The sequence below is a fragment of the Orbicella faveolata genome, unplaced genomic scaffold (assembly GCF_042242905.1).
Source record: "Orbicella faveolata isolate gen_17 unplaced genomic scaffold, um_ofav_v1 contig_2, whole genome shotgun sequence".
Classification (NCBI taxonomy): domain Eukaryota; kingdom Metazoa; phylum Cnidaria; class Anthozoa; order Scleractinia; family Merulinidae; genus Orbicella; species Orbicella faveolata.
In genome coordinates, this window is record NW_028301547.1 from 5806962 (window position 1) to 5822860 (window position 15899).

Consider the following 15899-nt stretch of genomic DNA (forward strand, 5'->3'; position numbering starts at 1 on the left):
ACAGGACGAAAACATTTGCATAATCTGAAACCCGAGCGTTCTCTATCCCTCCCTCTCAGGCAGTTCCTAGTCAGACCCTTCCAGTCGGAGCCCGTTAACAGGCTTCATGAAAATCAGCACAATGCAAACAACAGCATTAGTGTAATTTTATTTCAGAAACTATTTTTTTTTTTTTAGTACAATTCAAGTCACGCATTCACACCATGCAAATACAGCCTGGGAAACAAGTTCCTCCCTACGCGCCCAACGCTCAACTTACACTGTTTGGCCGTTACTATAGTACTCTTCGGTTAGACGCACATCCGACGCGACAGAGTCGGGCTACATTGTATTGAACGTGTGCGAAGTGCGACCCTTAAGCCTCGTTCCTGTGCCTTCTTAGCTTACAAAAGTATGTAACGCAGGCTTAGCTGTATAACAGCTATGATTATTCCTGATTGGTCTACCTTGTCCCTTGCGTCCCTCCTTGGAGTCTGGCGAAACACGCTTCACCGACAAATTGCAACGGAGCCTGGGCACGAGGTAGCTGATTGGTTGAAGATAATCCGAACTTCCAAATTTGCCTAAAACGTCACTTGCCTCCCCGACCAAAATTATTCATTCAACATTAGATATCTTCTTTCCAAAGTACATTTGAAGACGTCGTACATTCGTGATATTAAAATTCTTAAAAAGGTCTACAATTATTCAGAATTGAAAATGTGCTTATAAAAAAATTCAATTTCAAACCGACAGGGGTCCTGGAAAACTTTTGCTTTCCCAGGATCTTACAGTGTTTGACGTGCAATTATTTGATACTTGTTTCCCAGTTAGTGTAACGTACTATGAAATGGAGTTTGCTGTCTGCCTAGTAGTTAACTACCCAGAAATTCTTGTGGCTTTTGACGCACTCCTCCGCAGAGAGTCCAAATAGCGTCAGCGTAGGATGCTATCAACTTAGAGTCAGAAATTCTGCCGATTTGCAACGACTAACAGGCACGATAATGGTTCTATATAATATAAAAGATAACTTCACTGTCATATTATGCCAGCTATACCAGCGATAAGGGTCTATTTACATTGCACAAAATGAATTTCACTTCAGTTGGAAGCTCTGTAGAACCTTACCGTGCTGTTGCTACTGCTGGTGCTATTGATAGCATTCTGGTGTCTTTTTGACTGGTCAATCACTGCGCAAGAACTGTCAGAGGCGGAGTTGCCAATTTTGAAATGCGCTCTCTGACAGTTGACAACTCTGCCACCCTCACTGATTGCATTTTCATTGCCAAATCAAGTAAAGAAGCCACGAGAAAAGCGCAAAAAATTAACAAAAATGATTGTCAAGTGGCAAGCACTGTAAAAACGAAATCCTGACATGGCTCATCTACGCATCACTAACTGGGATAACATTGGTATTGGTGTGCACTTTATCCGTACCGAGGCCAGTTATTTACATGCTCCATCCACGGGTGGAGTGAACAAAGGAACAAATGTTAAGGTTGTACCAAATCTCCAGGTTAGTAATGTTCATGGACTCAGAGACATCATTAAAGTGACATCATTTGTAGTCCCTCTCATTCTGAATGTTTCTTGTGAATGTGCGTACTTCTAAATCTGTGCGAAAGGAAACAGGCAAAAGCCAATATTAAAATCAAACATGTTAAGTCGGGAGAATTGCAAAACGAATTTGTTCAATGTCTGTTATGTGGCAAATATTGAAAGATTAACCAAAGACAACCAAAGAACGTTGTTTCTTTTTCTTTTTTAAAAAAAGCACTACACCCCTAACCGACTGAAAAAAGTCAGTCCCAATAGAAAACGGTTTCCTGATTTGATCATCCAAGATTACATTGTCTCAATCCCTTACCATGTGTTCACTTTGGCATTGAAAACCGAATTTATTAAACATCCATTGTGTGGCAAATGTAGGACTAGTTTACAGCACTTGTGTTTTGATTGATGAATACTACTTACTACCTTAACGGTCGCTTGGTTGAAATGTTGGAACATATAGATTAACCAAAGAACGTTGCTCTTTTGTTATTTTTCGATAAAGCACCACACACCTAACTAACTGAAACAAAAAATCAATCCAAATAGGAAACGGTTTCCTGATTTGATCATCCCAAGATTGCATTGGTCCCATTCCCTTACCATGTGTGCGTTATGACATACGGTCGTGGCATTGGCGGCGCGAACTCAACTTTCTGCTGACTGCTTAATTGGCTGAGTCTGTCTTCATGTTTTTGTGACGGTGAACTGAAGTCTGTTGCTGGTAAAACACGTATGGATCCTCCCTGGCCATTCTTTGGCGCTGAGCTCTGTTGATCATTGAAAAGAAATCAGTAGCTGTTTTGTTCTGTTTTTCTGAATTAACCAACACTGGACCTTTTCAAATATAACGTTTCTCATTCACGCGCCATAATGAGTTTCTATTTTTTTCCGACTGAGAACTAACGGTCGGTCGTACTTTTCCCAACAAACGAATTTGAAATATTCCAGTTAATTAGCGTACCTATCAAGACTGTTTTGAGGTTGACAAGTTTTATTGTTAATAGAGCGCTTTTCAATTAGGTGTCGAAAGTAATCAGGCAATTACGTTGGTTTTGGTTTTACTACGGTTTGAGATTGGTTGAGTAGTCTAATTGGTAAGTAATTGGTTTGGTTCTGGTTTTACGACACTCAGTTAAAACCGCTCTAGTTCCCTTTTGTTACCACCAACCTTGCAATTCGGTAGAGACGTCCCTGTAAACCTTCTTAGGGGAGCACCTCCAGTTCGACTGGCCCCAGAAGGGTCCGGCCTTTCTGTCTGCGATCTCGCCTGAGGGTGCATACTCATGGCATCATGGCCGCCAGTCTTGGTCCTGGGTTGAACAGTGTGTGGATGAAGAGGGTCAGTTGGGGTGTTAGAGAAAGGTTTGCCTTCTATCTCTCTTGGCACAGGGTCGGGGGCTTTAAACCTGATGAAATTGGGGAAGTAAGGACTTACTATAACGTTTGAAATCCACTTAATGAATGCTGTGCATAAAATCGTGACCAGTGGACGATCAATATTAGCATGGTGGCTTAGAATTGTACCAAAATGGAGCAGTGGTTACAGTAGACTACGAAACAGTCATGTTTTTGCCCGCGCGGTTTTCGAGTTATTCTAGCTGTAAATATATGCCCACCTTGGAGAGCGAGGGGAAGTCCTTTCCTTGACAGGCCCTTTGTCCAAACCAGTCTCTGGCAAGACAGTTGGTCCTGTGTCTCGTGTGGGAATTTGGTTCGGCACACCGAATGGATAAGCGGCAGTGGTCCATGCTACAGCCTACAGGATATCAAAAACAAACTTCACTGTTTACAAAAATAGTTGTATAATATAGTAATACGCGACATAGTTAGTCTGAGCACTGTTTAATTTAACTAATCACCGTTTCACTTCCACAGCCAAACCTCAGTTAAAAAGTGAAATGTTTCTAAATGGTTCCTAGTTAGTGTGTGTCCATTCAACTGAGCACTTTGAGATGTACCGTCATGTGGTATTGTCGACTATGTGCAAGGTAGGTGGCTCTAACTCTGAAAGTCTATTAGTGGACCCTACGTTTAAGGCCAATCAAACTAAATGTATTGAGAAATAGTTTCAAATAGTGACCTTCCAATGTTTTGCGATATATTAATGCTTTAAAGAACCTCTTACACAAAAACCACAAGCTCAGTTTACTCTGACTAAAGTACGTATTTGTTCCCTTGATTCTCGCCATCCATTACATCGCCCCTAATGACGCAAACAGCGAGCCCCACCTGTCCATTCGGCTTGCAGAGGATTGTGGTACACTCTGGTCCAGTCCCCCATTTGTGCTGATCTTTCCACAGGAAGTCTGATGGAGGATTGTGTCTCGACAAACTTGCTGCTGACCACACCTACAAGGGGGCCGGGAGAATCAAACAGATTACGATATCGTTAACACATCTTGGTTGATACCATCGTGACTTGGAGTAACTAATTATGAAGTTCCTTCCAGTCTAACCCAATGCGAGAGGACCCAACAGGTGCAAACTCGTAATTGCAATACTTACAGTTGCATGTGACAGAGCCTTTAGGCGAGTTCTCGGAGGAAAACGGAAGACTGTCACAGGCCTTCCAGCGACATTCTGTTGAATCATAAACCCACCAATCTCTTCATCCTGGGAACAAATCAAGGCCATGCCATGCGTAAGTCACAAGAGCAATACTATAACGTCTGTTATCTGTCTAAACTTATTAAGGCCTAGGGTCTCTTGCCCGGCGGGGGGGGGGGGGGGGGGAACTCCTGTATTAAAAGGACGGGGGTGTCATGCCTTTCAGTGGTTACACAAGCGGTTTTGGTACCTCTTGAGGTGTTCAGCCTCACAAGGTCCACAGCAAGAGCTTTTGCGCTACGATATTGAGCCGAAAGATAATGTTTTTTTTTTTCAGAATTGGTACCCATTAAGAATGAAAAAAATTTCAAGTCACGCCCACAAAACAGGACCTTGGTATACCTCTTTGGGGTTCTTTACAAAATTTCCCACGAGTAACCCCATCCTTTTTATAGGACCATTCTTGGTCCTGGTTGTTCAGTGGATGAATAGCACCATCCAACCGATAAATCACTGTCCAGTAGATAGATTATATCGCAATCAGAGGCCTTAGATGTTTAAGAAATAGAAAACGTGGACCGTGTTGCTATCGAGTTATACACACGTTATAAACACGAGTGGAAGTTTGGGAGAACGAGAAATGCTGTGGGAACACGAGCCACAGGCGACTGTTTCCACAGCTTTTTCGAGTTCTCCCAAACTTTCACGAGTGTTTCTATAACTCGATAGCAACACGGATAACATGTTTTCTATTTCTTTTAGAAAACACAACGACGAAAGAAAGGAAAATAACTTGTTAACTTTGATTATCAAAATGTAAATTCTCTTTGCTCGCGGCATCATTACGTCAACAGCTCGTGCTAGTTCTGTGTTTCTATCGAGTTAATAGAAACACGATTTTTAACAAATCAGCGCACGTATTTTCTTAGGACTGTTTTCTAAATCCACTTGATAGTAAGTTATCAGGAGAATACCATTTAGTTATCTGTTCTTTAAATAATCAGGGTCTGCAAAATACATGTGTCTCAGGAGTGATTTGAGCCCCCAAATTGAATCAATTCCTAGACAAAAAATTTTCAAACTAATGAATCAACAATAAGATTTATTATTTTGGTGATAGATTTCTAAATTTAGAATTCGTGCTTGCACAAGTGAACTCACTTTGAAGCTGGAAGTGTTGAAGACTCTGACATAATTGCCATCGGGATTAACCTCCAAGATACGAACGTTTCCTGTATGACTGGATATAAACAAAGACAAAATGGCACTTAAAGGATGACATGAATAATGCTTTTAATTTTAAAATCCGAGATATCAAGCCAGTCAAAAAAAAAAAAAAAGCTTACAAGAAACAAAGTTTCTTTTTTTTCATGACACGTCATAACTTCAAAATATAACACTGTAGACTTTACTGTTTCCTTGAGCTACCTTCATTAACCACAAAACAACAAACATTTCCAAAATCAGATTCAAAAGCACCTTTACATCTGGCAAAATATTACTTTATGCAAAACATTAAGGCTGATATGATATCAAGTTTACATCATAGACCATATACATGTATAATGGGACCAACTTTCACACAATAATGTATTATTGGTTGCAAATTTCTGTTGAGAATATGGAAAGTATCTTAGAAGGGGGGGGGGGGGGCAATTTGGAGTTGTTTAACAATAAAGTAACTAGTCAAATAGTCACAGATGGAGACAAACAACAGAAAAGACATCGAGACAGACTGAATGTGCAGTTCAACAGAATGAATGAGCCACAAGGACAATCCAACCTGCCTCATGCAGTCAAAGCTATGTCTCTCTTTATGAACACTTGAAAGTGGGCAGCTCCACTTAAAGTAGCCTTAACAAAACTCCATTTGAACTTCCATTCCTGTTAATGGCTATATACACTTTCAAGGGGTACAATTTAGACTTACTAAATTTGGTCACTTATATTAAATGTAAGTGTTCAAGCCATTCCTGTATGTTAATCAAACTAAATGTACCAAAATATCCAGAAAGACTAGAAAACATAAATAATGTGCAATGAAAAAGTGATTTTATTGTCAAATTTTACTCATTTAATAACTAACAGATGCTCTTTAGCTAATGATCAATGGTTTTTAATTTTCAAATCAAAGGTAACTTACTTTAATTATTGTCATACTCAAAAGTACTAGACTAAATAAAAATAACTTAATCAAGGACAATAAGATAGATGCCTAGCTTGTCAGATTTTCAGATGGTCTGAGTTGGTCCGTTTCTTGTGTTTCCCTGCTCTATTGAGAGTGGATGCAGTTAGAGCAAGTGACCTTGGGCTGTCTGAGAATCAGACTATGAGATTGATTTACTTATTATCAAAAAACAACAGTGTGAAAATGCAAAAATGACATTTTTTTATAAATACTGTGAAAATACTTCCTCAATATAAAAACTTGTGTGATAAAAAATCTGTGTATAAAATGCATCTTTATAATAGTCAACATTAATATCACTGGTGTAAGATTTATGATTGCAGAACATAACCGTGAATAAATATCCATGTGGATTTGATAAAGATCTTTATTGTTATTAATAATCAATTTCATTTCCTTCTTATTGGTGTCAACAACTTCTTTATCAACTGGGATATAATAGCTTTCAATCTGTAATTTCAAATTTGTTATGACTGGCAATTTAAATCTTAGTCAGGTGATCTAATGAATACTATGATTTGTAATTGAGCGCATAAATTTAACATAATATTTCATAATCTAACAATATAAATAAAATTAATGAATAAAAATGTTCTGGCACTTGGTAAAATCAATAATATAGTTAACTACATTGCAAAAATCACTTATAGCTATATATATGATATTTGATTATAATTTGATTTAATATATCAACTTGAAATTAAATATTGTATACAACTGAAATATCTACACCTCCATTTGCAGTATAATGTAAATCAATAAAATCATATTTAAAAATTTCTGAACAATATTATTAAAATCTAATTGAAAATGATAATCTTACGAAACATTGGTTTAAATAAGTGCTTTTGGATTTTTTGTATTGCACATGGGCAGATAAAAAGGTGATCTGTTATGTTAGGAACAAGTCTTAAGCAATATTCTTATCATTTGACTTAAATATATCCAATCTGAAGGTTATTTGTTCACTGAATTTTCAGCGGCATCTGTTCACCCTTCATCAGAGTGAACAATGTTCTAATCAAAACTTTCTATTGATCAAAAAATGCCTTGTTTTCCTGTAGTTATTGGTGTTGTTTTATTTTCCTCTGTACTTGGTTTAACTCTGATGTAACAAAGTGCTAGAGGACTGGGGAAGAAGTTTTGTTGGGTTCTACTCAATACATTTTACAAACCTTACATAAAAACCAGTAACTTGTTTACTTAAGGACAGTTACCTAATTTATTTACCTTGAGTTTTGAAATTAACTTTAGAACTGAAAAGACTCATCAAATGCTTAAAGATATTTAGTTAATCAAAGGGAAATGACTTATGAAATTAAGAAGAATAAGAGTTACTTAAAAATTATTTAGTAAATCAAAGAGGCATCATAGCAGTTTTGTTTCTCAATGGTAAATCTTGTAGTAGTCAAACTGGGCCAGTGTACGTGGAAAGCTCCGAAGAAAGAGGGACCTCCAAAAGAAACAGAGAAACCAGAGTCAGGTTGGTACTGAATAATCTTTAACCTTTACTACCAGAATTGAAATATTGATTCTCCTTAATAATTTCTTTGTTTTTTTCTAAATTTCAGTTCTGAGAATTCTGTGCAACATTAAGACAATAATATACTGAAGTCAACAACATTGCAGGAAAAAAAACCCTGAAAATTTAAGAGTTAAATCAAACTGGCCCAGTGTGAGAAAATTCACAAATAAAGGTCAGTAAAAAACTAAACTGTTTTAATAAAATAATTATGTTAAAAAATGCAACTGAGTGAGGAAAAAGATCCTTTCAAATTCAGAAAGTAAATTATACAATGTGATATTACTGACTTTGATATGATGAGGTTTATTTTTTTTAACAGTCAATAGTTCTTTTGAATTCATAAAACAGTTGAAATATACAAACTCAAGTTATGACATTGCCATTATGAAGATGAACGGAATTATTCCATGTTAACATAAACACGTCAAAACATCATTAATTTTGTACGTATTTAGGGTTCTAATGGTCATTCAAAGACAATAACCATCCACTCTTGCAAAAGGCCTGGATTTGACTTCATTTAACTCGTTTGTTGTAATGTGCAGTTCCAGAAAATATCCATACTCCCCCACAGAAGGGATTGGAATTTCCTGGGGGGTGGGGGGGTTCTGGAAGACCAAAACATTTAAAGAAATGTATGAAGCTTAACTGGAATTTCCAGAGGGGTGGGGAGGTGCTAGAAAAAAATGCCTTCCATGGTGGAGGTATGGATATTTTCTGGAACTACACAATCATTAATTAATTAATCTGGCCTTGCTTGTACATGTATGTTACATGTACAGCTGTAAGGTTGTTTAAATGGACTGTCAAGAAACTTTGTAAGATAACCAATGAATAAATATTTAGCAATTGAAGAACAAATATTAATGCTTCATTAATAATTAATTACAAAAAGAAGCGAAAGTAAACTACTTCATTTTAAGCATTAAAAATAGAGAGAAACCTCTTACAGACAATACAGAACAGCATTCAGGCAGCAGTTTTGTGTTAATATTAATTATCCAATGCCTTGTACTATTAATGATTCATAATATTATAAAAGCTTTTCATTTTAATTTCATAATCATTTAATAAATATAGAAAATGATTTTAAAATAAAAAAATCTATACCCTTTTCCGGAGCAAAATAGATGATATTGAGACTGTCAAAGTATGTTAACTCTGGGACAAAAATTAACAACAATTTTTGATCACTGATCTTGAAACAAAAGAACCATTAAGAACCACTATAAGACTTTGATTTAAAAAAACCTTTAACTATAGTGGGTGAGTACCGGCTCAATTGAGAGGCCCAGCACCAATTAACTTAATGGAACAAGACAAATCCATTTGCCAGTTTGGCAATGCAAATTTTCATTGTCTCAAAAGCTACTGCTAGCATTACATATATTAATTACCTTGATGTAGGGCTGTGGTAATCCACAAAGTTTGGTACATAGGACCAGGTGTGCCGATATGGACTACTGGTGGTTATCGGATGGACTACAGGCTTTACTTTAGTGCCAGCTAAGGTACCTTGAGCAAATCACAAGCAGAAAGCAAATCATAGTTAAAATGTTTACACCAGGTACTTGCAGTTGCACTTGCAGTCCAAAAATTGGCCCCCTAGAGAAAAAGTTGTTATGGGCATCTTTTTTTGGTCTCTGGCAGCTACTACATAATTGTTATTTACCCCTAACTTTAAAACCCTTATCAAACATTTTCCTTACTCAATTACTAGTTAGCTTACCTAATATTTTTCACACAGTCTGTACTGAGTTATGGAAAAAATTATGCACACTTAACATTGACCTAAAATCTGTAATCAGCTCTGGAACCATCCTGAAGAGGCTCTGTGATTTACAAGTCAAGTGAGTCTATCATTGAGACATGGTAACTAGGTCAGTATCAATAGCAATTGATCTGGTTATAATTAGCCTCACCTCAGTAGCATTCAAGTTAGCCTAAATAATGCTCAGGTTAGCCAATTGCAAGTTATAGTTAACCCTCAATAATGGTCAAAGTAACATAATAGTAACTTGAATTAGACCAGTTGATAAGTGAATATATGGTAGATACTTTAAGGTCTGCATCCTATGGCATTTTACGTACATAAATAAAATCTAAGCAAAATATTACACAAGTCTAGATGCATATGGTACACAGTCTGCCAGGGTGTAACAGGTTTATACCTGAGATAGTCTTGGGTCTTCGTAGTACTGCAGTGCTTGTAGTTGCTGGAGAATGAGCAATTCCCAAGGTGGTGGCAGGACGTTTGGTTGCTGGGATGACAACTTTCTCTGCAGGGGTAGCATGCCAGGTGTGGGAACGTACTGGTGTCGTATTAAGTTTGCTTTCCATGGCTAGATTCAGTCTGAGGTGAGAAAGACAGATAGAGAAGTGTTGGTTTTCTGATTTCTCAATTTGTGTACCCACTATTTATTAACATTCTCAAAGACAATTGAGTAGTATCGTTAGTTAATTACTGCAGCACACCTTCTTTCCTCTGCCTCCAACAAAGTAGCAAATGCATCCAGTTCTAGATCTAGAGGAAGGTGAGCATTGTACGCTAGACCCAACTCTCGCACTTTTGCCATCAGGGCCTCTTGAAGCTCTCGCAACTTGGCCTCAAGGTTCTTTATGGTGTTTGTTGCCTGCTGACGTTCCATCTCCAGTGACTGAATCAGGCCAGCATTTTGTGCTTCCAAACTGGAACACTAGTTAAGAGTATAATAATCAAGCTTGTTATTAAGTAATTAAAAATGTAAACATATTATTTGAAACATCACCAAAGTGAAGAAGACGGGGAATTCAGCAATAGTATAAAATAATTAACAATTATTCACCAAAGTGGAGGTGAACAGTAGTGGATATTTACCGAGCCGCAAAGCTGACATAATTGTTTAAGTATATACCACACAAGCTGAATAATTTAAGCAGACCAAAATGTTACAGTAAACACCCGCATATAAGAACACACAATTTCAGAGGTCAGACTGATTGTGTTCTTATTTATCGGATGCTTAGTGAAAAATCAGCCTCAGGATGTTCTTAAATGTTCTTAAATTTTTTTAAATTCAGTGCTGTACAGCATAAAAAATGTTGCTAGAAATTTTAATCATGTTTTTGGACAATTACATAAATTGATGGAACAATAATTAAAAACCTAATGTTCAAATAGGTCTACTGTAATCAGTAATGTAACAAAACAGTAACAAGAAGGGTGTATGTATAGTTCTGTGGCAGATCCATATGCTGCCCCACCCTTGAAATGCCTAAAGTAGAGGTCCACTGTACATCTGCAAATCTGAAAGTCTGATTTACTACTGTGTTGACATGTACATCAGCAAAACAATAACATTAAGACTGGACAAGTATTTGCAAGCTTTGATCAACTACAACTGTGATTGACCTTGATACAGCTATAAAATCTTATGTTTTTCTCTATCAATGCAGTAGTTTATAGTATTGTAAAGGCAAAAAATGTAATTCATGATATTAGATATTCTGAAGAGAACGAAGGTGCCCAAAACTTAGCTAATACCATTGGTCAGCAGGTGTGTTTATGGTAATTTGTGTAATTTTGACACCCTTCCCATTTTATAAGAACATTATTTTTTTTTCCAGGCTGATATTGTTCTTATAAAAGTGGTGCTTTATTTGCCAAATTTCAGCCTGATGTTCTTAATCCATGTGCTCTTATATGCGGGTGTTTACTGTATTTTATGTATGACAAGCGGTTGGAATTTTTAAAATCTCTCGTGCCAGCTGCTCGGAGGTGAATAGTACTTGCTAATCACCTCCAAGTTAACCAATCAGAGCACACGAAAAGCACATATTCACCTGCATGGTACATACTAATATTAATTACAGATACTTTCTTACTGTACCTTAGCCTCAAGATTGATATTTTTGGAGTTCAATGCTTCAACTTGAGCTTTCAGGTGAATATTATCATCTGTAGCTGCTGCAAGATTTCGAGATTCATTATCCAGTTGCATTCTTATCTGATTCACCTGCAAACATAGAAATCAGAATGTGATTAATGCAAAAGCTCAGGACATTTAATGTCTGAACTTAAAGTATGTTTTACTCCCAGTGAAGGCCAAGATCAGAATTTTCTTTACCACATATCAAACATTTTTATGCTACAATTACATGTCATGTAACCTTGTGATAATACATTTGTTCATGGCTAGTCTAATGCAGTGCTTTTCATGTAACCTTCACTTGAAATAATTTGGCTTTACCATAGAAAATGGTTAAATCCTCCTTTAGAGATGCTATAACGTGTAATTAAGTAATGATACTCCTTTGAAACATTTTAAGATGTGTCAATAGTCTTCCGCAAATGGAACAATTGGTGAAATTACACCTCACAATTTCAAGAAATTCAAAAGGGTGAAATTTGATATTCAGATAACGTTCCCAAGGTCTTGAGTTTGTCTTGTGATTATCTTTTCAGTTAAATGTGGCTGTAAACTAAATGCACACAAAAATCTGTGCAATTAATTATAAACCCAGCTAGTATTGATCAGGTTCTAACAAGGTGTCTATAGGGTTTGGCTATAGAACTAGTTCATACCCCATTGTGATATGAGATCTCTGCCTCTTCTTTAAACCGTCGTAACTCCACCTCACTGTGCAGTTTCACTTTGGCCAGCATGGCAGACAAATTTTCGTCAATGATGTTATGCTCATGCAACCTCTCCTCAGCTAACAAGATTGTCCTCTCAGCTTCATCTAGTCGGCAGCGCATCTCATGCAACTCCTTAGGACCAAACATATCAAAATTTTACTATCAGGTTGGTTAGTGTGTCAGCCTATAGGAACTGAAGATTTGGAACTGAACCCTGGCTGGATTGTTGTTGTGGTATTCCGTGCTTGGACAAAATAAAGACTCCTCTGTACAAAGAGACATTTCCCTAGCTAAGAGCACCTTTCTCCACAGTCTGAGGATTATATTTATTTAATGGGTACCAGTGAGTTGCCAAATAATTCAAAAAAATGGGGTATATTCATATTTAAATAGCTGGGACAGACCACCAATCTACCCAGGACTAATTAATAAAGATTGCATAATTACATTATTCATGTCATTCCAAAGAAACTCCTTCAATCCATAAGCTGGAATGGTGCTGACTTTTTGAAAAACACATTTTCATTAGAGATTATATCAGCTACAGCATATACCTAGACTGGAGTAAAAAGTAAATTACATGGATACTGCATTTAAAACTCCAGGTAAATAAGTTGATTAAGTTTACTGGGTGAGTGAATTGCTGCATCCCTAACTTACCTTCTCATGAAGCTGTTGTTGAAAGTTTAGCTTTTCTTTGAGTTGATTGGCTAGAGTCTGCAGATCAGCCCTTGCAGCCACCTCCATGTCTAATGCCTGCTGTGTCTGTGTCAGTGCAGACTGCAGACCATCCCTGTCTCGTTTGGTATCCATGTGAGCATTCTGGTGCTGGGTGGTTGTGACTCGTGCATCTTGCAACAGCGCCTCCTTTTCTGCAATAACGCGGTGAGCATCTGCTAGAGCATTTTCTGTCTTTTTCCGAGCACTTGTTTCTTCTCCCAGCCTAGCAAAAATATAAAAAAAATTAATAAAACAACATTAGTTATCTGAGTATGTTCAACCTTTCAGTCTGTCAGCAAGAAACATTGATCCTTAAGATTCTCTTGACTAAATGCCCAGGATTTGTGGTCTAGAATACTGTATGGGTCGTTCCACTTTACACTGCATTGACTGATCTGAGCTGGTCTGGTCTGCCAGTAAGTTTAGCGCCAGCCAAAAACTTTTCAAGTGCTCCAAGTGGTAAATTTTCTCAGGAAATAAGGGGGCTAGAATACTACTTCCCCGCAATGATCATGCTGCTTTCTGTGGATAATATTAACAGTATGCACTGTCTATATGGGGGGAGGGGGGCAGATTAGTACATAGGAGGGGCCTTGTTTGGGATCTGTACTTTTTATTAAAAATAACACTGTGATTAGAACACCTCAGCCATAAAAACACTAGACCAAGTCTAAATGGATTGGGTGGGAGATAATGCCTTCAAGGGTGGGGGGTCATGATCAGGAGAGGACTGTGCAAATAGGGGAAAAAAGTCATTTTTACCCCACTGCCATGTTAATTCCACTTATAAAAGTTATCAGTTTGGAACGTTTGGTGCTGTGCACAATATCGCATGTCTGACTTTTTGATAGCGGAAGGGGAAATCAGATCTTATCACTAATAAACGTGTTCTCACTTGTCTTGAAGCTCTGCCACCAGGGCAGAATTCTTCGCCGCAGCCAATTGATGTTGCGTTCTCTCGCGAGCCATGACCTCAAGTTTGTCTCTCAACTCTTCAAGTTGTCGCTCGTACATGCCTTTCAAAGCTATGATCTCGTCTTCTAGAATCTTGGTCGTGTTGACGAGATTTCCGGTTTCCATTCGACCGCTTTGTTCACGCATTTGCCGCACGCGAGAAACGTACGAAGCAAAGCGATCGTTGAGACTTTGAAGGTAATCTTTCTCCATGTAGCGAGGGGCGAGAATCGGAGAACTTCGTGAAGTCATCTTTTACTCCTTTGGTGTCTTGGCAACAAAGTGGTTAAAGCTCTCGAGTCGCTAAGTAAACCAGATCTTTCAAGTAAACAAATTTAATAATTAAAGACCATTGTTAACGACTGTGGAATCCCTACCAAGATAATAAGTCAGATTGTTTTTATATCAGTAGTCAATTTACATTTTCTAAGCGAAGACTGTTTCGGTGGAAGATCGGATACTTTGCAAAACTGCTCTAGAGACGAGGCAGTAGTAATGGATGTTGCTGCGAGACCATTCAAGACGGACACAATAATTAGTCGGGTAATTGTTCCACGCAATTTGCAGCAAAATATATATTGTCGCTAAGGAAAGTTAAAGTTAAACAAACCGTTGACTTCTGAGGTCTCTCTGAATATTTCTAGTCGTATTCAACAGAAATATAATCCGCACCTTTCCAATAAACGATGAAATTTTTGCTGGTTAGATTCGTCAATCAAAAGCTACAAGAGTTCAAGATGCAACAATTACCTTCTCCATGAAGTAATGTCGTACCCCTCTCCAAAAATAACAAGTGATGGAATTTCGCCTTATCGGAGTGTAAAACCTTGAAGCAAAGTTGGCGTTTCCGAAGGTAAACTTCTCTATGATTCAGACTGAGTCGTTTCCTTGGAGAACAATAATTGGCAGTCGATCGAACAATATTATTTCACCCCGTGTTGCGGGTTAGCGTCGAAAACGGTATCCAGGCAATAGCTGCTAAAGCACATGGGAATTATTCATATGCAGGCATAGATTAATATTTGCATGACCAATCAGATCACGGCAGTGGAGTAGAGTGTAAAGTTTAATTCATAGTCAGCAAAGCGTGACGTTATTGTGCTCGGGTAATAACTTAATTTTCCATATGAAACAAGTAAATTGAAATGAAAACAATGAAGTGAGAAAACTTCAAAATATCCGTCTCCAAGGGGCGTTTAGCCTCCCACGCAGACGCTCTTAGGGCTCGGGAACGAGCGTCTGCATGCGAGGTTAATGTTCGTGGGAAGGAACGCGTGACGAGCGCTATGAGCGTCTAGTCTGCATGGGAGACTAAGGTGCGTTGCAGTCCAGACAATTAGCTTTGCACACGAGTTTATCAGGCATCAATAATAACGCATTTCTGTTAACTAAACTAAGTAAATACTCCGCGGTAGGAGCAGATCCAGGATTCTTCAAGTAGGCGGGGGGGGGGGGGGGGGAGGTGGCTCATATAATTTTATCGGGGCTGCAGAATCAATGGGGCAAGCCCCCAAATAGTGGCAATTTTAGAATTGGAACCAAATTTAAAACTGTTACACCAGCCCTGGTTAATGCAACCTGTTGAGCAAAAATAAGCCCAGCCCTGGGTTTGATGTTTTACATAGTTTTAGAAAACAGCCCTAAGAAAATATGTGTGCTGATTGGTTAAAACGCGTGTTTCTATAACTCGATAGAAACACAGAACTAGCACAAGCTGTTGACATAATGATGGTGAGAGCAAAGAGAATTTACATTTTGATGATCAAAGTAAACAAGTTGTTTCCCTTTTTTTTTTTTACATGTTTTCCATGTTT

At 37.9% G+C, this 15899-nt stretch overlaps 1 protein-coding gene across 4 annotated transcripts; it reads right to left on the reverse strand.

Moving 5' to 3' along the window:
- Positions 1 to 132: 132 nt before the first annotated feature.
- Positions 133 to 15463, reverse strand: LOC110044554 (lamin-B1.S-like). Of its 4 annotated transcripts, none has more exons than XM_020750120.2 (15): positions 14836 to 15458; positions 14027 to 14403; positions 13072 to 13354; positions 12358 to 12543; positions 11663 to 11788; positions 10269 to 10489; positions 9965 to 10146; positions 9191 to 9308; positions 5242 to 5320; positions 4039 to 4146; positions 3763 to 3882; positions 3150 to 3289; positions 2702 to 2939; positions 2134 to 2300; positions 133 to 1593 (listed from the first exon to the last, which is right to left on the reverse strand). In XM_020750120.2, coding segments are annotated over exons 2-15 (2280 nt in total). In that variant the 5' UTR covers positions 14338 to 14403; positions 14836 to 15458; the 3' UTR covers positions 133 to 1592. The 4 variants fall into 4 exon arrangements, with proteins under 4 accessions (XP_020605779.2, XP_020605780.2, XP_089145044.1 ...); XM_020750121.2 differs by having other exon boundaries at positions 2702 to 2843; positions 14836 to 15455; XM_089288918.1 differs by lacking the exon at positions 133 to 1593 and having other exon boundaries at positions 2130 to 2300; positions 14027 to 14388; positions 14836 to 15463.
- Positions 15464 to 15899: the final 436 nt, after the last annotated feature.

Excerpts from the sequence above, each read along its gene's own strand:
- LOC110044554 (XM_089288918.1), bottom strand. The coding sequence starts at position 14,337 with ATGACTTCACGAAGTTCTCCGATTCTCGCCCCTCGCTACATGGAGAAA. Across the intron at positions 3,883-4,038 it reads AGGCTCTGTCACATGCAACT|GTGTGGTCAGCAGCAAGTTT; the intron begins GTAAGTATTGCA and ends GCCCCCTTGTAG. Across the intron at positions 3,290-3,762 it reads TCTGCAAGCCGAATGGACAG|GCTGTAGCATGGACCACTGC; the intron begins GTGGGGCTCGCT and ends GATATCCTGTAG.